Source organism: Neophocaena asiaeorientalis, unplaced genomic scaffold (assembly GCF_003031525.2).
Source record: "Neophocaena asiaeorientalis asiaeorientalis breed wild unplaced genomic scaffold, Neophocaena_asiaeorientalis_V1.1 scaffold540, whole genome shotgun sequence".
NCBI classification, from domain to species: Eukaryota; Metazoa; Chordata; class Mammalia; order Artiodactyla; family Phocoenidae; genus Neophocaena; species Neophocaena asiaeorientalis.
This window is the reverse complement of record NW_020172141.1, coordinates 4989794-5010504: the sequence shown is the minus strand read 5'-3', so window position 1 is coordinate 5010504 and position 20711 is coordinate 4989794. Positions and strand designations below refer to the sequence as shown.

The following is a 20711-nucleotide window of genomic DNA, read 5'->3' as shown; positions in this document are numbered from 1 at the left end:
AGAGAGGCACAGTTCGTGGGCTGCTGTTTCCGTAACACAAGACCGTAGAAAACAAAACCCAGACGAGGAATGTGTAGGGGAAGCTGCAGCAGGAGCGCGGGAGGAGTGGGAAGGGTGCGCGTCCTGAGATTTGAGCGCCTGCCCCCACCCCCAGCCCCCGGGCAGCTCTCGCCTCTGCCGGGGCTCAGGGCTTGTCCAGGAGCCCTGTTTCTATTCCTGGGTTGCATTCCCGAGCCGGGCAGGCCGCACCATGCCCTCCGCCCGCTACCCCAGGATGCTGAGATGGAGCAGGTGTGTCCAGGGCAGGGAGGAAGGTAGAAGCTGGGGCCGCCCACCGAGGTCACCCCTGGGTCCCTGGACAGGCTCCCTCGCTGCCACCTCTCCTTCTGGTTTGGATACACCCCAGACCACTACATGTGCTCTTCTTGTCATCTGACCACACCTGGGCCACAACAGCTGCCCTCAGCCTGTGGATTGGCTTAGGGTGGGGCCCCAGAGGTCAGAGTACATCTACCCCAGCCCAGCCCAGCCACTGCCCAGCACGGGTGGTGATATGCCCAGGCCTGGTAGGCAAGGGCCCTGGCCTGAGCCAAGGCACGAGGAGGGAAGGGGCACACGTAGCCCAGGGACAGGGGGTGCGGTAGTCAGCGGGCTCAGTGGCCGGCAGGCCCTGGCCCTCAGTCTCGCTTCTCCCCTCCCCTCCCCGTCCCACTGGGCAGCAAAGGGGAACACAGCAGACCAGGGCCCAACGCTGCTGACCCGAACAGACGTCCAGCCCTCCCACCCGCCAGAGCCGGCGCCAGGGCCCCATCCTGGGTCTGAGAACCCCCTAGAGGAGCCCAACCCAGAGAGGCGGGTAGGGGTCATGCGCTGGGCCACAAAGCAAGCTGGGGACAGTCAGGCTAGAACCCACCCAGGCCTGCCAGGGAGCCAGGGTTACCCCCACCCCTGCTAGGAGTGTGACCTGGCAGGTGGCCTGGGGCTTGCCAGGGACGTGCCTGCACACATCCTCTGGGCTCCCCCTGGGCCCCGGGCCCCTGCTGACGCTGGTCACACATCTGGCACCAAAGCCAGTACTTCTGGGGGCTCCTCCCTGCCCTGCCCTCCACGGACGGGGTCTCTGTGTGACCCTGAGCAGACACCTAGCTTTTCCAGGCCCAACTTTCTCACGTGGGACCAGCCAGGACTCCCCGGTGCTGAGGCCCAGGGTCTTCTCTGACCCCTGGGGGAAAATAGCTCGCTGTCTGAGTCTCTGAGGGATGTTTCAGGCAGGGCAGGGGGAGCAGGTATAGTCTGTGCAGGGCCTGCGGTGGCACAGGGGCCGCAGGGAGGTGGACGGCAGCACCAGGGGAGGGGGTATGCTCTCTGACCCCAAATCGGCCGGGTCTTGAGAGGAAGTGAGCTCCATGTCCCAGGACGTGTGCAAAGGCCAGAGCTTGCTTGAGGGGGTGGACGAGAGGACAGATGAGACACGGTATCAGAGCTGGTGGGCTCACAACGCCCTTGGGCTCCACCGGTCGAGGGTGACAGGACCCCGAGGTTGGGGAGGGGTGACAGCAGGGACCCTCTTGTCTGGACCTCACAGGCCTACAGCCACTCCAGCCCTCCTGCAGGCCACAGCCTCACGTGCCAGCCTGGAGACGGCTCAGCTGACACAATTCTCCTGGGAGCAGGCCTGGTTCCAGGCTCTGCCCACCGTGGCAGACGGGGACTTGCCCTGGGCCCGGGCTGGGGGACATGCCCCAGCGAGACCCACCCCATGTGAGCCTTCCCTGCGGCGCCCAGGCAGGCAGGGTGCCCAGCCCAGGCCGCCTGCTGTCGGACTGGGACTGCCGGGGCCTGCCCCCCACAGTGGAGCCCCACAGGGTCCCAGGCTTTGGGCTCGGTGCTGAGGGTCAGAGGAGGGCTTGTACAGGTGCCAGCTGAGCTGGGGCAGGAGGGGGCTTGGTGCTCCCAGGGGGGCCCCCGCGGCTTGTCCACGGGTGCCACAGGGTCTCTCAGAGGCCTCGAGCCCTGCGTGCCCGTCCCCGGGGCCAGAGACTCCAGACTAGAACCCAGGGCCCTGTGCCCTGCCCGCAGAGCTTTCCGCCTGACAACCGCTACCGCGTCCAGTCCTCAAAAACACCGCGAGGTACCGGTTATTACTCCCATTTTACAGACGAGGAAACTGAGGCACGGAGGGATTCACTCCCTTGTCTAATTACCTGTTTGGGTGGCCCGGCTCGCCCGTGACTCCGCAAGGTCCTCAAAGACAGCGCCCCCGCCCTGGCCCGGCACGCGGCCCGGCCTAAGGCGGCCACGGGAGTGCTTGTCAACTCAGTGTGCCAAATGGCTGGGCCTGGGAGAAGCCACAGCCCCTCCTAGACCCTCACTTTCCCCATCTGCCAAATGGGGTGTCCGCCTGGCCCACTCCTGTGTTCTGTCCAGCTCACACATCCGCGGCTTGAGCACAGACAAGACACTAGTCCCGCCCAGAGGACAACGCCAGCCCACACATATCCCGCGGAGGCCCCGGGCAAGGCCAGGGCCAAGACTGCGGGAAAGACGGCGGGGAGGCTGGCATCTGGGGATGTCCCCACCCCACATGGGTCAGGAGACCGCAGCGGGCACGAGGCGGGCAGCCCGAGGCTCGCCCGTGTGAGCGCCCAGACCATATGCCCGCTTCCCAGGGGCGGGACGGCAGGCAGGTGTGTGTCCCGCACTCCAGCCCGGCGTCGCAGCACCAGCCCCCCAGCCCCGTTCCCGAGGGAAGGAGGGAGTCCAGTGGTCCCTGTGCATGCCTGAAGTGAAAGCCCTCTCAGAGGTGCAGCCACAGAACCAGGAGGGGCCACACAGCCACGACAACCCTCCTGGTTCTAACCGCACGGAGCAGCAGGGTGGTGGGGCTGTGGGAGGGCGGCCGTGCCGGGAGGGGGCCGACAGCGCGGGGCCGGGTGGCGCCAGAGCAGAGGGGCCCAGGCAGGGACTGGCATAGGCACCGAGCTCTACGTGCCTCAGACCCGAAGCCTTCCCCGTGTGTGTCTTGGGGGTGTGCTGGATGGGCAGGCCCTCAAAACGTGACCCTCCAGCGGCGCCCACACCTCCCTTTCCCTTCCCCACCCCCCCACCAACAGCTCCGCGGCCTCTCCACCCTGCCTCCCGCGTGGGTCCCGAACCCCCGCCTCGCTCTGTGCAGCCGGGGCTGCTCTGCGGCCTCCTTGCGTCCTCCCACCGATCCTTCCACTGATGGTTCCAGAATCCCCCAAATCTCCTTGGGATGGTGGACACCCCACCCCGTGAGAGATGCAGACGCTGGCACAGAGAGGGGAGGGGACCGGCCCCAGGTGATGGACAGTGAGGTGACAGACTCATGGTGATGCCCCGCCACGAGCACCTCCATCGCCCAGGTGCTTCCTGGGGGGCTCCAGCGCATGGGGCAGCAACCCCCCACCTGTGGCTGCCGCCCCAGCAGACACAGCCTGAAGCCCTGTAACACCCGCTGCTGGTGCTGGTGCTGGTGGAGGGGTGAGGGCTGCTGAAGTGGGTGCCCCCATCCTCCCCAGGGCCCAGGCAAGGACAGAGTTGGAGCTCTGGGGTCCAGGCTGGGGTCTAGCTTTGGGTGAGCTGCATCCTCTCTGGGTCTCAGTTTCCTCATCTGTGAAATGGGGAGGAAGGTGGATGTGATACCCAAGGCTGTCCCTGCCAAGGGAGCCCTGAGTCCGTGTGTCCTGCCCGGGTGCCCCGCACAGCCTGTCTGGGCCGGCTGGAGCACCTGGCTGTGTCTAGGGGTCTGGGAGAGGCAGTTCTGACCACCACACCCCACCTCCCTCTGCACCACCAACCTGGGGCTCCCGCCTCGCCAGGCTGACACTCAGCCTGAGGCTTCCGGCGCCCCTACAGCCGCTTTAGAGGCACCCCTTCCCCATGACCACAGAATCCATGTTGGAGCAGAGACATGCTCACAGGACCAGTCGGTAGAGCAGGGCTGGAGGACGAGGCGCAGGGGTGAGGTGGCCGGGGGTCTGCACGCAGCTGGAAGACCACTGGCCACGGGCCCAGCATATGCAGCAGCATCTCTCCCCGGTGGCCCTGACCCCACAGGGGCTCTGACCGTACGGGCCCTCCCTACACACCCCACACCCTGCTGCGGCCGCACACGCAGTCCTCCTGGCTGGGTGCCTCCCTCTCCTCCTCCAAGCCAGTAACTCCTTCCCGTCCTCCAAGCCCTGACTCAAATGCTGCCACGAGCAAGTGCCACGTCTGTGTTTCTGGAGAAACGGCAGCAACCCCACCGAGTGGCATGCCGTCTCCCCAAGGCCCGGGCCCTGAGACCCAGGTCGGCGTGGGCAGTTTCCCTCTGTACCTGTCCTGCCTGTCCCACCCTCCGAGGCCACGGAGATGCCTGCAGGAGGCCCAGAGGGAGCCGGCCGGGGTCTCTCCCCTCACGGTGCTCCCCAGCAGAAGGGGAGAGACACACCCCACCCGCCCTGGCGCCCAGAGGTCACCGCAGACACAGTGCACAGCAGGCAAGTCCCTGGCACTCACTGGGCCACTTTCACCACCTGGAAAAGCAGGAAGTGGGTCCGCATCTCTGGGTCTGTCTGACCCTAAGGCTCAGATGGACACAGGACGGTGGCACCATGGGCTCCAGACTGTCCTCCTGGGAAGCCGCTCGGGCCCGGGAGCCGCGCTCAGCAGACGGCAGCGGTGGCTCTCCTGCCTCCTCACTGACCCACAGTGCCCTCGGGGTGGACAGGCCAGGGGTCATCACCTCAGCGTCTCCTGCTTCCCTCTGTGCCAGCTGGAGGGCAGTGACACACAGGAACACATAGGGCATGCTGCACACTGTCCTGAGGTGGGGGCAGTGCCTTCAAGACCTGGGATTCCACTTCCAGCCACGACGGAATAACGGAGCCTACACTTACCCACCTGCCTTAGCAATAAACACCAGGCAGAGTCTATGAAGCCACGGCCAACAGGCAGCACAGCAAGTGCAATGACCCCTGGCAGAAGGGAGACGAGCGAGGTCAGCTGTAGGACCGCCCCAGCCACCTCCAGGCCATGGCCGAGTCCAGTGGGCTCCCTGAGTTGAGGAGACGAAGTCTGCTCAGAGCCTGGCAGCCAGAATTTTCAGGACAGAGGAGAGGAAAGGGCTGCACAGAGCAAAGGCCAGAGACCTGCAGGGAGCTGCCTCTTGAGGCTTCAGCTGGAGACCGAGGAGCACACAAACAGGAAGATGCCACCGAGGCTGGGACAGGCCCACTGGAAAGGAGCAACGGCCGGTGCTCACACAGGACCAGGAGTCATTTACGTCCCCACAGCCAGAGCGCAGGCCCCTCTAACACTCAGGGCACACAGGAGGATTCTCAGAAGGATACGACCTACATGGTGGGCAAACAGGCCCTGGACCAGGGGCCAGTGAGCTTTTTCTATAAAGGCCATATAGCAAATGTCTCAGGCTTTGCAGGCCACATGGCTCTGACACACCTCTCAACTCTGAAAACAGCCACAGACAGCTAATAAGCAAATGTATACATCTCCGTTCCATTATTTACAAAAGCAGGCATAGGCTAGATTTGGTCCATAGTTTGCCAACACCTTCCCTGGACCAAATATGCTTTGGTTCCACGTAATAAAGCTTAACAGGGCTTCCCTGGTGGCGCAGTCATTGAGAGTCCGCCTGCCGATGCAGGGGACACGGGTTCGTGCCCCGGTCCGGGAAGATCCCACGTGCCACAGAGCGGCTGGGCCCGTGAGCCATGGCCGCTGAGCCTGCGCGTCTGGAGCCTGTGCTCCGCAACGGGAGAGGCCACAACAGTGAGAGGCCCCAACAGTGAGAGGCCCACGTACCACACACACACACAAAAAGCTTAACAGCAAGCCTCAAAAGTGTTACATTGTTTCCAAGAACTGCATCCCAGAACAAAGCTCCAAAATGTTTAAAGGAAAAAACAAAACTCCCACAACATAAAATTTTCATCACGTCTGGTATCCAATCAAAAATTACCAGACACACAAAGAAACAGGAAAACAATGATCCACATGAGGAAAAAAGTCTACCCAAGTGGACCCAGAATGGATACAGATGTTAGAACTGGCAGACAAAGATGGGCAAACAGTTGTAACCGAATTCTGTATGTTCAAAAAGTTACTTAGAGACATGGAAGGTTTTTTAAAACAAACACCAAATTGAAACTCAAGAAGTGAAACAATTCAGCATTTAAGATGACAAATACATTGGGTGGGATTAATAGCAGATTAGACGCTACAGAAGAAAGGATTAGTGAACCGGAAGACCCATCAGTAGAACACAGAGAAAAAGAGACTGAACAACCGAGACCAGAGCATCAGTGAACCTGGGTCAACTTCACAGGTCTAGAGTATGTGTAACTGGAGTCTCAGGAGGTCCCGAAGCCGAGGGTGGGGGAGAGGGGACAGGAAAGCATTTGAAGAAAATGGCCATAACGTTTCCACATTTGATGGAAACTATTCATCCCCAAGCCCAGGACGTTCGATGAATTCCAAGCAGAGGAGACGTGAAGAAACAGACCACGGCACATCATAATCACATCGCTTAAAATCAGTGACAAAGAGAAAATCTTAAAAGCAGCCGGAAGGGAAAAGATCATCGAATGGTGAGGAACAAAGATAAGCAGACTAAACAGAGAAACGATTAACCCAGAATTCCCTACCCAGTGAAAACAGCTTTCAGAACCAAAGGCGAAAATAAGGACTTCCTCAGGGACACAAACGCTGAGAGAATTTACACAGGCCGACCTGCACTGGAGTTGTCACCACCCCTGCACAGACAGAGGGGCTGAGGCCCCAGGGGCTGCACGTGCCCCCAGGGTGCAGCGAGGCTCAGGCTGCCCCTCGCTCACTGGGGTGTGGAGCGGAGACAGGGAGAGCACCCCTCCTGCCCCCAGCCCCCTCCTCCAGCAGCAGGGCTGGGCAGACCTGGCTGCTGTGCCTCAGTTTCCCACACTGAGACATGGCCCCACTCCCCACCCCACCCTGGTGCTAGCAGGACCTGAATGGCCTGGGGAGGAGGCCTCCTGGGAGCCCCAGCCTCCTGGGTAGATGGGGAGGGAGTCTGTGTACATGGTAACAATGCCGACCCAAGCCAGGACCAGCTTGCTAATGCTGGTACAGCTGTCCCTTTTCCCGGGGTGGGGGGGCAGTCACCGTCCCAGAGCCACACAATCCGCTGGTGGCAGAGGCTTCCTGTTCCTGGGCTCCTGTCTTGGAGGGAGTTCTAGCTGTGACTCCACCCACTACCTCCCAGAGGCCATCCTGGTTCTTGAAACTAAGCCCTGGCCTTCAGCACTGCCTGGAGAGTCAGTGCCCGGGGCTCTGCCCCACCTTACGGGCGGGTGGGGTCTGTGGCAAAGCACCTCCCTTCTCCTCAGTCACGGGGGAGTTAGATTGGAAGACCTGTAGTCCCACCCCTCTGACGGTTATCAGCTCTGGCACCTTCCCTCTGCACTGAGACAGGAGCCCCATTAAGGCCAATTAAAGGAGCTGCAGCGGGAAAGGGGTCAAGAAGCGCAAGCGAGTCCCACCCAGCCCAGTGGCGAGTCTCTGGCCTTCCCCAGATACCTCAGCCTCCTCACCACAGCTCAGGAATGCTGCAGAGACCAGAGGCTGCGGAGCATGGGGTCAGCTGACCAGGGCTGTGCCCAGCGGATGAGACAAGAGGAGAAGCCCCTCCCTCTTCCTGCCAGCCCTCCCCCCCGCCCCGGGGCCTCGGAGTCCTCCAAGCTTCCGGGCGCAGGATCCAGCCCAGCCCACAGTCTCAGAGGATGGCAGGAGCCAAGGATTTTCAAACTGGAAAATCGTAGATTCACAAATTCGAAGATGTTTAAAAGCTCAGCTTCTCCAGGATCCAAGAGCAACAGACGCTGTGGGGTCATGGAGCACCCTAAACCCCCAGGGACCGACCTGGAGAGGACTTGCCTGAGGTCACAGAGCCAGCCGGCAGGGCAGAGGCTCCTGGCTCACTGGAGCCCCATGGGCTCTCTGCTGCATTCTCCCGAGCCCCTGCTTGAACCCTCCAGGATGGGGGGCTCACCACTTCTCCAGCCAGACTACTCCCGGAGGGGCCATGGATGGGGACAGAGGGAAGAGAACCGAATCCATGCCAGACACCACGCTTTTTTTCCATGTCAGTCTCGCCGCAACTTTGGGGCAGGTGTTGGCATCACGTGGCACTGAGGAGGACAGGACGGAAGGTCAGAGAGGCGGAGTGGCTAACTTGGGCACCGTGGCCGGGGTCCTGTGATACAAGAGAGACTGTCTTCCCACCACCGCCCCACGTGGCATTTAATCTGGGAAGGGCGTGAGCCTGCGGGTCACCAGGGCCTCACGAAGAAGGCTGGTGCGGCCCACCGGCTGGGCCTGCCTGGACGTGGGAAATGGTCCCAATGGGGCGCAGTCCTGCCCCCGCACTGAGCATTCTCATGACTGTTCCTGCCTTAATTAAGACAAGTGCCCGGTCCCCATTGTACAAATGAAGAATGTGAGGCCCAAGGTCATGCGGCAAGGGGCCGGGTGAACTAGGGGCCTCTGAGAGGACTGCCCGCCTCTGCTGGTCCAGGGTGAGGACCCTCGGCTGCAGGGCGAGCCCGCCGGACCAAGGAGACCAGGAGCTCGGTCTAGACCTGCCACCCAAGACTCTGGTGTGACCTTCAGCAGGCCCTGGCGCACTTTGAGCCTCGCTATCATCATCTGTGATGTGAGTGTGACGACAGGCCCTGCCTCCCGGGGTTGTGGGAGGGAGGGCAGCGCCGGCCGGGGTGGGGCTACCGCCTGGGCGCCCCAGGAGGCTGGCGTGCACCCAGCCCAGAGGTGCCAGCCCTCCTTGCTGGCAGAGCCGCTTCTGACTCCCCAGACTCAATTAAGACGCAAACACCGCTGGTAGGAAGCCTTTGGAGAGGACGGGAGGCCGACCCCTGGGATTATGTTATCAGATGGTTCGCCACCTGGCAGGTGGGGCCCCGGGCTGGGAAGTGCTCCCCAGACCCACTGCATGAGGCTGCGTGGGCGCTGCCCCTCTGGGCTCCGGTGTGTCCCTGGGAACAGTCCACTGGGCCGCCCCTGGGACCTCTCAGGGCGTCGAGGCTGTGCTGGTACCGCCTGCTTGGGGACAGCGAGAGCCCCCCTCCTGGTCCCAGGGGCCTTGGCCCCCCATGACCCTGTGCTCACCAGGCCTTGGTGTGGTCAGACTTCTGCCCCTGCCGGAGCCAGAGTCTAGGAGCCTCGTGAAAATGCTTTTACTGCCCTGAGTCAAGCTGGGGGCCCGCAGCAAGGCTCCACGGCTCCCAAGAGGGGCAGGGCTCAAAAAGAACATCCGAGACGCTGCTTCTCCAGAGAAACTGGGGCTCACTGACCTCAGAGCTGGGCTCTGGGCCAGCTCCTCCAGGGATCGGCTCGGCGGCAAGTTATGCCCTCTGTGAGCCCCTCTAAGCCTCAGTTTCCTCATCTGCACGGAAGGGACGATACCTGACACCATGGAGCTGGGAGGACCCAGGCAGGTAAAGTGCCCGCTCAGCACCTGACGTACAGCTGGTATTTCATAAATGCCTCATTAAGTTCTTTTATTCTCCTGGGGCCAAGCCGTGAGCCAGGACTGCAGTGTGGGAAGGCAGGGGCCTGACAGGAGAGACGTGGGGCCAGGCGGGCATTGTGGAACCTGCTTCCAGGCCCTTCCTGCTGTGTGGCCCTGGACAAGAAACTTAATGCCCCTGGCCTGGCAGGCACGAGCTCCGGGTTCTGGTCCAGCCTTCACCACTCACTCTGCTTCGCGCTCCCCCAGTTTCCTCACGCGATCCACCCCGGCCCCTGGGGTCCCTGGTGGAGGGGTTCGGGGCAGGTGGAGCGGTGCTTAGCATCTCCCGGACCAACAGCTTGCTAGAGCATCTGCCCCCTCTTCTGGCCGAGGCAGGCCCTCCCCAGCCCAGCCCAGCCCAGTCCAGCCTCACCCTTCTCTTGCAGAGGCTAGAACAGCCTAGGCGTGATGCTACAGGCCCGGCCTCTGGTATGCAGTTGGAACCCCACGGCAGGTTTTTCCCTGGATAAATCACTGGCTCCCGGGGGCTGGGGGAGGGGCAAGCAGATGACCTTCCATCTCTGGGGCCTGCTCAGGGCCACCAGCCGGTGGAGTCAGACCCTGGACCCCCTGGTCTTCGTCCCAGAGGAGTCCAGAAGGACAGGGCAGCAGGGTGTCAGAGCTGAAGGGATCCTTAAGAGGCTTCAGTGCCTATACCCATTTTACAGATGGGATGACTGGGGCTTGTGCCAGGTCACACAGTGGTGGAGGCAGAGCAGGGACCTGACCCCAGCACCCCTGGCTCCTGGCACTGTGGCCCACTAGTTCCAGTCTAATCTCCTGGGAAATGGGGGGACTCGGCGTTAGCCTTGATGGGAACACAGCCGCTCCCGGCGGGGACGGGCTGAATGTGTGCTGTGTCACTTCCCTGCCCCGGGGTCGGCCCGCTGTGCTGACGACAGGCCAGGCTGAGGAGGCAGTGGGCTGGGCCGCCCTGACTCAGCGCCACCAGTTCCAGCCCAGGAGCCCTGGTGGGCAGGGGGCCAGCATCTTGTCCAGGCAGCTGGACAGCGGGATCCCCATCCCAGTGGGGGAGAGAGGCCACTGTCCCTGCACTGGTACTGGGGGTGAGAGGAGGATGCGGGGGTGAGGGGAAAAGAGGTGATTCGCGGGGAGAGATAAGGTAGGGAGAGCTCCCGGCAGACAGGCGGGCAGCCCAGGCAAAACACCCTGTCAGCATCCGTCAGCGTCACAGCCCGGCCCCTGGGAGCCTGGGAAGCAGCAGAGCAGGGGAGATGGGAGGGTTGCAGGTAGCTTGGATGAGCTGCCCCTCCCTGCCCTGCCTCTCACTGCATCCTGCCAAGGCCAGGGCAGGACAGGCAGGGGACCTGTCCTAGAGTCTGAGGACAACACAGGTCTGGTCCCTCCCCACTCCTCCACCCGAGAGCTAACCAGGGGACCTTGGCAGGGGTTAACCAGTGCGGCCTCAGTTACTACATCTTAAAAATGGAACAGATGACGCTACACGAGATTATATAGTGCCCGGCACTCAATGAACAGCACCTCCGGTTATCAGGGCAGCCCGTACACACACACACCCCACACTGGCCATGGGCCCCAGGGTGGACATGGCAGGGAAGATGCAGGCTGGAAAGCAGGGGACAGATGTGAACAAATCCCCGTCCTCCGCCCTTGGTGTCCCCGTCTGAGAGGAGGCACTTGGCCTCTGAGGCCCCTCCTGTTGGGCCTGTGGCTCCCTGCTGTCTGAGCGTGGGGGCAGGGGTGGCATCAGTGAGCCTCCCTCTAGGAGGGATGAAAGCAGGGGGCAATGCCCACCTGTCCCACCTGTTGGGGGCTGCAGGACAGCACCAACTGGGACCACACAGACCGGGGTTCAGACCTGGGATGGACTTCCTCCTGGCTGTCACCTTACACAGGTGATGCCGATAATCTTGGGGGGCTTTTGTGGGGAGCATATTAAGTTATGGGGGGGCACGGGACTGCATGGGGTGGCTGGGTCTCAGCTCCGGCCATAGAGACGAGAGACGTAGGGAGGAGGCCCCGGTGCCCAGCATGGCCCCAGGCTCCCCTATCTGGCCCCATCACTGGGCCAGGCCGTCTGTCTTTCTGTCTGGGGGAGATTAGACTCTCCAGCTGTTCCTGTGCCTTCTGGGATCTGGGATCTGCCTCCGTCCTACTCCTGGTGGGGAGCAGGGCCATGGGGGGAGGGGAGGAGCCCGGGCACCGCAGGTCAAGTCCCCACCCAGGGCCTCAACTTCCCCAGTTTTAAAAAGGGAGAGGAGGCTGGGTAATAGGATCCCAACAGGCCCTCCCGGGGGACTGGGTCCCGTGACCTCCAGCCAGGCGCCCACGTCAGCAGCACCGTCCTAGCCCACAGCAGGAGTGGTGCGGGTTATTCAGCCTGAAAACGGTGAAGGCCCCTCCCCGCCTTCCTCCACCTCTTTCTCACTCAGTCACCGGACTCCATCCTCACAGCTTTCATCCTCGCCACCTCCATTTTACAGACCAGAAACCCGAAGCCCCAAAGCTGCCTGGGACCAGGCCAAGGGCCAGGCTCCCCAACACAGGCTATCCGACCCGGCCAGGCCCTTCGGGGGACAGGGACTCCACCTTTCTGGAAACTTAAGCCATGGCCACCTTGTCAGCTCCTACCCACTTCTGTTCTCTGTGCCCAAGAGCTCCCCTGGCCCCTGTCTGTCCTCCAGGACGGTCCCCAAAGCCACCGTTTGGGTCTTGAGCAGACCCAGAAGACTGAAAGTGTTAAACTCTGCTAGAAATACCTCGTCCCACAAGCCAAGGCACTCACTGCTCTCTCCTGAGCCCAGACCTGGCTTCAGAAGCCTCCTCAACACAGCTCACGAGGCAGGCCTTATCAGTCATCTCAGAATGTGCTTTGAAACCACGGAAGCGTGAAGAAGCACCGGCTCACCAGCCAAGGCCTGGCTGTCTGCCAGGGGCGAGACCCCTTCTCAGAACGCGTGTCAGTGTGCCGGACGAATGGCTACCCGTGCCGGCACACTGCACAGCTCGGCAGGGGTCGCTCCAGGGGAGGTCCGGACAACGCTTGAGGGTCCTCCAGTCCAGGCAAACGACCCTCATCTGGACTCGCTCCGCTCCCACCCCTGAGGTCCGCACCATCGCCATCCCTCACATCCCAGCCTGGAAAGGTTCTGCCATTGCAAAGCTCACCGAGAGGCTCAGGGAGGGTCACCCAGCGCGGCCAGGAAGCAGGCACGCTTGAACTTGGCTCTCCAAGCCAGCCTCAGACGGACTCAGGCTACCTCTTAGTCTCCATGCCTACCTCCCGCCCCAGCCTCTCTCCGCCACCCCATAGAAGCGTCGCCAGAAAGCTCCCGGCATGCAGGCGCGTGTGCCTGGGGGCTTCCTGCTTCTCAGGTGTGAATCAGAGCCATCCCGAGGGGCAGTGAGAGCAAGCCGCGTGATCTTCCCTGCCCCACCCCATCGCAGCACCTTCGTCTGGGGAACCTGCTCGCCAGGTCTGGGGAAGTCAGCAGCAGCCCCCAACAATGCACAAAGGCCCTTTGAGATGGGGCGGCCGCTGTCACCTTTCAGAGGACCCAGGGGCCCTACCCCTCTGCAAAGAAACCAAGGAGCCCCGTGAAGGCAGGAGGGGAGGCAGCCAACAGACCAGGCTGGGCTCTGAGTGAGAGTGTGCTCGGCGCCGGCGAGGCTGCTGCTTCCTCTCCGGGGACTCGCGCTGGCTCACCTTCTGGGCCTGGCTGACCATCTTGCGCACCACCTCCTTGATGTGGGCCTGCCCGTCGATGGGGGGCTGCATGTAGACGCTGGCCCGGGTCACACCCCGGTAGGCGATGGTGTCCGGCCAGCCCAGGTCCAGCTTTGGGATGGAGCGGTCAGACTTCTGGGGCCAGTACTCTAGCGAGGGCAGCGGCTCGGCCTCGGTGCGGGCACCTCCTTCCCCGCTGCCCTCCTCGCCGTCACCGAGCTCGCCGTCCTCGGGCCCCCGGGGCTGGCCGCTGGCCCGGGGGTCCTCGGAGCCGGGGTCATACACCTCAATGGTCTCCACGATGCGCCTGAGCTCCAGCTCCGAGAGGAAGTCGCGGATGTTCTCCCGCTTCAGCACCTCATAGAAGGCGTCGGGGCCGCGGGCCACCAGGGCCTCCAGCGCCAGCCGCTGCCCCTCGCTGTAGAAGAACTCGGGTTTGGCCTCGCTGGAGCGCCAGTTGACGTGGCTGTCGTCCAAGCACTGCACCTGGGAGAAGGCCATGGCGGGCGCCTCTGCCGCGGGCTGGACGCACGCTCAGCAGGTCTGGAGCCCGGTCGCCGGCCTGGCGCAGCGCGTTCTGGGGCCTCCCGCCGCCGCCTCCAGGTCTCGCTTACCGGGCGGCGCGGGCGGAGCGGGTGCACAGGGCTGCCTGTGACTCAGTGCCGCCTCGCCCACCCCGCTGCCGCCACCTGCGGTGACGTGAGACCCGGGGCGGAGCCGGAATCCGATTCACCCCTACGCGCGACGGACACAGACGTTGGGCGGTGTGTGTCTGTCTCCTCCGCTGCCACCAGCCCCAGGTAGCCGAATTCTGAAAGGCTCAGGGACCCAAGTCCAAGAGCTCCTGGAACATCGCAGCCCAGACAGGGGCAGTGTTCTTCCTGAGGACACACAGCAAGTCAACGGCCTTAGCACACCCAGCCCCCAGCCTGTTGGTAACCCTGGTCCCACCCTAACTGTGTCCAGTTTCCCAAGTGGGACGGAAGTCCATGCAGATGCTCAGCTGTCCAGTTGCGGAAGTAGGGTCGGGACCGGGCTGGGAGCCACCAAGGCAGAGGTGGGGCAGGTCTGACCCGACCTCAGGAGCCTGCAAAGAGCCTGGTGTGGATAGAACAGGTACCCAGTTCTAGGTCCCAGCCCCGCTGCCTTCTGGGAGCCCCGCCCACCCAGGACTGGTCCCGCATGATGAACCCGGGGGCAGGGAGGGCCTCAGAGGGCGGCTGTGGGCTGGGGTCAGGTCCAGCCCTCTGCCCTGCATCCTGGGGCGTGTGGGGACCACATCTGAAAGCAGGCTGCCAGGGTGGGGACAGCAAAGCCCACGAAACCTGGCCTGACAACGGCCCGCATCCCGCTGCGTGCCACGGGCAGAGAGCCAGGCACCTGGCCCAGTCCTGCCACCACCATCACCTCGCCTGCCCTGCATGGAGCTGCTTTGTGCTCACCTGGGATTGGGGCCCCGAGGACACTTCTCTTGCTGCCGAGGGCCAGCTGTTGATGTCACTGGGCCTGGGCCCATGAACCCCCCTCCCCCAGGACCCTCACTACCATCCATCTGCCTGTCAGCGTCTTCCCTGGGTCTGCTGCCTCGAGCAGTGATGCGGTATCCCAGCCCCAGCATGCCTGTGGTCCCCATCGCTGACCCCTCTAGTCCTGCACTCCACCCTGGCCCGGGGGCTTCACAATGTGTCTGAACATAGTGCCCCCAGCCCCTCCCAGGTACATGCACACACACCTGCATCCCCCCGCCCCCGCCCCTGCACATGGTCAGAAGGGGGAGGAAGGTGGTCCCAGGGCCAAGCACTGCCCTGGGAGTCCTGAAGCCTGACTTACAGCCTCTGCCACTGGGGATCCAGACAAGACCTTCTCTGGCCTCAGCTTCTCCTTTTTTTCTTCCCCTGCACGGAGGCCCTGGGGCTCATGAAGGGGGTCCTGGCTCTCAGGGCTGAAGGGCCTCCAGCCCTCCAGCTGCCTGCCCATAATTTTAGATTCACAGAAAGCTGTTAAAAAAAACCAACAGAGAGCTTGCATGCACCCTTCACCCAGTTTCCCCCAATGGTGTCATCTTGCATAACCATAGTGTAGTAATACCACAGCCAGAAATCTCGTTCTGATTTCACCAGTTTACGTGTGCTTGTTTCTGTGCGTGTGTGTAGATGTGTGCAACCTTATCACATGTGTACGTTTTTTGTAACCACTATCACAATCAAGATGCAGAGCTGTCCCTCTACAGCCAAACCCACACCTCCATCCCTAACCCTGGCCGCCACTGATCTGTTCTCTGGTGATTCATCCGGGTTGGTGTGTATGGCTGTGTTCCTTTCTGTTGCTGCCTGGTACTCCATGGTATTCTAGTCTCTGTTTCTACGAGTTTGGCATTTTTAGCTTCCACATATAAGGGATATCATACAGTATTTATCTTTCTCTGACTTATTTCACTTAGCATAACACCCTCGAGGTCCATCCACGTTGTTGCAAATGGCAGGATGTCTTTCCTTCTCATGGCTGAATAATATTTTCTTATATATGTAAACGTCACAGTTTCTTTATCCGTTTATTGTAAGTACTGAAGGACACTGAGATTGTTTCCATATCTTGGCTATAGTGAATAATGCTGCAGTGAACAGGAGTGCAGATATCTTTGTGAGGTGGTGATTTCATTTCCTTAAAATATGTAATCTAGATGCAGGATTGCTGGATCATATGGTAGTTCTATTTATAATTTTTTAAGGAACCTCCATGCTGTTTCCATAATAGCTGCACCCATTTACACTCCCACCAACGATGTATAAGTGTTTCCTTTTCTTCACATCCTGGCCAACTCTTGTTATCTCGTCTTTTTGATAATAGCCATTCTTGCAGGTGTGATGATTCCCCTGATGATTAGTGATGTTGTACAAGTATTTTTCATGTACCTGTTGGCCATTTGTACGTCTCCTTTGGAAAAAATGTCTGTTCAGTTCCTCTGCCCATCTTTAAATCAGATTTCTGGGGTCTGTTCATGGGTTTTTGTTTTTGCTACTGAGTTTTATGAGTTCTTTACATATTCTGGATCTTAACCTTTCATCAGACACACAATTCGCAAATATTTTCTCCCATTCTGTATGTTGCCTTTTCATTTTGTTGATTGTTTCGTTTGATGTGCAGAAACTTTTCAGTTTGATGAAGTCCCACTTGTTTTTTACTTGTTTGTTTTGGGGTTTTTTTGTTTGTTTTTGGTTTTCTTTGCATTTGCTTTTAGTGTCAAATCCAAAAGAATCATTGCCAAGACTAATGTCAAGGAGCTACCACCTATGTTTTCTTCTAGGTGTTTCACAATTCCTGGTCTTTTTTCAAATCTTTAAGCCATTTTGAGTTGATTTCTGCATGTGGTGTGAGATAGGGGTCCAGTTTCATTCTTTTGCCTGTGGCTGTCCAGTTTTCCCAACACCCATTTGTTGCAGAGACTGTCCTTTCCGCATTGTATATTCTTGGCTCTTTTGTCGTAAATCAGTTGACCATATATGCGAGGGGTTTATTTCTGTTCTGTTCCATTGATCTGTGTGTCTGTTTTTGTGCCAATACCACACTATTTTGATTACTATAGCTTTGTGATTTGGTTTGAAATCGGGGAGTGTGATGCCTCCAGCTTTGTTTTTCTTTCTTAAGGTCCCAGATCTTTTATGGCTACTCAGGATCTTTTATGGCTCCATACAAATATTTTAGGATGGTTTTTGCTACCTCTGTGAAAAATATCATTGGGTTTTTTTTGTTTGTTTTTTTTTTTGGGGGGTACGCGGGCCTCTCACTGCTGTGGCCTCTCCCATTGAGGAGCATAGGCTCCAGACGCGCAGGCTTAGCGGCCATGGCTCACGGGCCCAGCCACTCCGTGGCATTCGGGATCTTCCCGGACCAGGGCACGAACCCGTCGTCCCCTGCATCGGCAGGCGGACTCTCAACCACTGCGCCACCAGGGAAGCCCTCATTGGTATTTTGATAGCGATTGCACTGAATCTGTAGATCACTTTGGACGTTTTAACAATATTAATTCTGCTAATCCATGAGCATGGAATATTTTTTTGTGTCTTCTTCAATTTCTTTCAGCGTCTTACAGTTTTCAGTGTACAAACCTTTCACCTCCTTGGGTTAAATTTTTTCCTAGGTATTTTATTCTTTTTTATGCTACTGTAAATGGGATTGTTTTCTTAATTCCTTTTTCTGATAGTTCATTGTTAGTGTATAGAAACACAGCTGGTTTTATGTATGGATCTTGTTTCCTGCAACTTTACTGAATTTGTTTCTGCAGCTTTTCTTTTCATCCTTCCCACAGGTGTTTTATGCAGAGCAAAAGCTTTAGTTGTTGTTGTTTTTTAAAATAAGTATTTACCTATTTATATTTTGGCTGTGCTGGGTCTTAGTTGCGGCACACGGGATCGATCTTTTAGTTGAAGCATGCGGACTTCTCAGTTGCAGCATGTGAACTCTTAGTTGCGGCATGCATGGGGGATCTAGGTCCCCGACCAGGGATCGAACCCGGGCCCCCTGCATTGGGGGTGTGGAGTCTTACCCACTGGACCACCAGGGAAGTCCCAAAGCTTTAGTTTTGATGAGTTCTATTTTATCAAGTTCTCATTTAAGGGATTACGCTTTTGACGTTAAGTCTAAAAACTCTTCACCTTGCCCTAGGTTCCGAAGATATCCTCCTACTTTTTCCCTAGAAGTCTGATAGTTCTACATTTAAATCTGTGATCTATTTTGAGTTAATTTTTTTGTGTAAGGTATGAAATTTAAATTGAAGTTGATTTGTTGGCCTATGGATGTCCCCAGAAGGGTTTTACAGAGAAAGAAATAGCCCCAGAGAATAAATACCCAGGATCACATAGTTAAGGGATTGGGAGAACTGGACTCAGAGCCAGGTCTGTGTGCTCCCTCCTGTGATATCAGCATCTGAACTGGCTCCCAGGGATAAGCCAGGCTTGCTTGGGAGTGGGGAGCACCTTGATTACCCCTCGGGGTGGTGTGTCCAATGACCAGCTTGGAAGAGGGTCATTTAGTCAGTCAACAAACACAGGCAGACCCTGCCACCCATTGGCTTGTGCCGTGCGCTGTTGGAGTCCGGGCTTCTCCATGGGCCTCATGGTCACAGTCTATCGAGAGGCAGGAAGGACACGAGTCACAGAGTTATTGGTGCCGTGGAGGGTGTTTCCTCAAAGCCTGTAGAGCCCAGACATCCACAACGAGCTGGGAGGAATCAGTATGAGCTCCCTGGGTTTGAGAAGGGTGTTCCAGGGAGAGGGTACAGAGGCCCAGAGTTGAGGGTGAAATTTTGGCAGTGGTCCAGGTGGCCAAGTGGGCAGAGGCTGTAGTGCACAGTTAGAGACCCCTGATCCCTCCTGCAGGGGATGGAGGCCACAGGAGGCTGTGAGCAGGGAGGATGGTGGGCAGAGTCACGGTTTTAGGGGAGGTGGGTTAGAGGGGGGAGGTGGTGCAGCTCCCCTGGTCCCCAAGCCCAGTGGCTGGACTTGGCATTGGCCGCAGGGAGGGAGGACGTGGGGGGCAAGGAGAGAGGCAGCCCTCAGGCTTCTGGCGTGGGCCCCGGCTGGGTAGGGGTGCTGATGTCGAGGTGGAGCCCAGCGGGGAGCTCCCAGGCCCGTGGAATCCGGTACTCGGGCAAGGCCAGGCCCCTTGCCCAGTCCCCTGGTCCCCCTGGCCTGGGGCTGCTGCCTTCTGAGTTGGCACAAGTGGGAGACTTCGTTTAGGTGGCAGCACCTCTGCTGCTGTCACAAAGGAGAGGTGGTTCTTGTTTGCTGCTTAGGCTGGCAAGCCTGAGGCGCCCAGAGGCCAGGCCCCGTCCTGGCAGCCTGGAATGGGCTGCAACCCAGGCAGAATCTCCTGACTTGGCCTTTCTGAGCCATCATGTGGCCGTGACGCATCACCCGTCCCTCCCAGGAGGGCTGAGTCCTCCCGGTGCCAGAGCCAGCCAGTCCCAGCCCAGAACCTGTCACGAGGGACCTGTCACCTGCCCCCACCTGAACCCCAGCGGCCCCAGAGTCCCACCGTGGGACCCCAGGCTCTGTCCCGGGTCTGACTATGTGTCCTAGGAAAGCTATGCCCTTTCTGCTCCTGAGTTCTCTCATATGCATAGCTGTGGGTGGGAGGTGGTAGGGTAGGGCAGCTGGATCAAACAGTGCCTGAACTCCTCCATAGCTCTTTGTGGGGTCCTTTCTCCCTTTCCTCCTCTCCTTCTGTGCCTTTCCCCTTGTTCCCAACCATTCACTTGTTTACTCATTCATTCATTTACAACCGTTCACAGAGCATCTCCTTTGGGCCCAGCCCTGGACAGGGAGACACCTGGGGGAGGAGATGATTCAAAGCCAGTGTCCACCCTTGCGGAGCTCTCAGTCTGGTGGAGGGCGTAAAATATGCAAACAAACAATTGTGATTCAACCCTGGGCTTTAGGAGCCCTTGGGAGGAAGCTACTCTGCCTTAGCGGGTGGGGACGAGCTGTGGAAGGCTTCGGAGAGCGAGCCCTTCGCGGCAGGCCATGAAGAGGGAGGTGAGCGAGGGTAGGGACAGAGCAGCAGGAGCAGACTGCATCTGCAAAGGCACAGAGGCGTCCGCATGCTGGGCGTGTGTGAGAAACCGCAAGCAGGTCGGGGTGGCCAATGCGCGGTGCTGGGATGACAGGACCTGGGACCAGTTGTCCAGGGCCTCGAATGTCATGGCGGGGAGGGGGTTCCTGAGATGTAAGTGATGTGAGCCAAGCGGTGACTTTGGAAGGATGGAGAGGATGGAAGGGAGGCCGTGAGGAGCTGGTGCCCACCTTGTGGCAGGAGGGAGGACAGTGGGACACACTGAGCCGGAGGTGCCAGGGGTGGGGGCCTGGCGGGGCAGATGCCCTGGAAGCCTGGCACTCGGGGACGCGGGTCATGGGGGAGGGGACGATGCCGCTCCAGCCCCTCTGGCCCCGGGGAGGGGGCCTGAGACCCTCGACGGTGGGTTGGGCATCTAAGGAGCGGCGTTAACCCAGGAGTGCCCGGTCCGCGCAGGGGCTCCAAGTCACGGAAACATCAATGCCCACGCGTGGAAACGTTACCCCCCAAACAGGCCCCTGTGCCCGCACGGCTGAGCGGTGGCTGCTGTTCCTGAACTTTCCCCACAATCGCATCCCCACATCTCTGTGTCTCTGTGTTTGCTTGCTCTGTGCATTCCTCTGCGGGCCCTGCTGAGAATCCAGGGGGCAGGGGCCAAAGGTGTTTAAAGAGTGTTTCCCAGAGGAACAACAGCACGTGGGTCGACCCTATCTGCTACCTCCGCCGGCTCGGGAGCCAGGCCCCCCTCCGTCAGGCCCTGAACAGGGTCAGGCTCCAGCGGCTGGTGGGGAGTCTGGGATTCCGGATTCAGGCCAGGTCTGGGCCATCCACTCAGTCCTTGTTCAC

At 59.6% G+C, this 20711-nt stretch overlaps 2 protein-coding genes across 3 annotated transcripts in view; one reads left to right on the top strand and one right to left on the bottom strand.

The window, feature by feature from the left end:
* SACK1G (scaffolding CK1 anchoring protein G) overlaps positions 1-13865 on the bottom strand; it is a 29563-nt gene extending 15698 nt beyond the window's left edge. Inside the window, exon 1 of the mRNA XM_024753100.1 lies at positions 13275-13865. Within this exon, the coding sequence (XP_024608868.1) occupies positions 13275-13796 (522 nt within the window). The 5' untranslated portion in view covers positions 13797-13865. The remainder of the gene's footprint in view (positions 1-13274) is intronic.
* SLC5A10 (solute carrier family 5 member 10) overlaps positions 1-20711 on the top strand; it is a 53996-nt gene that overhangs the window by 25570 nt on the left and 7715 nt on the right. The window lies entirely within an intron of this gene.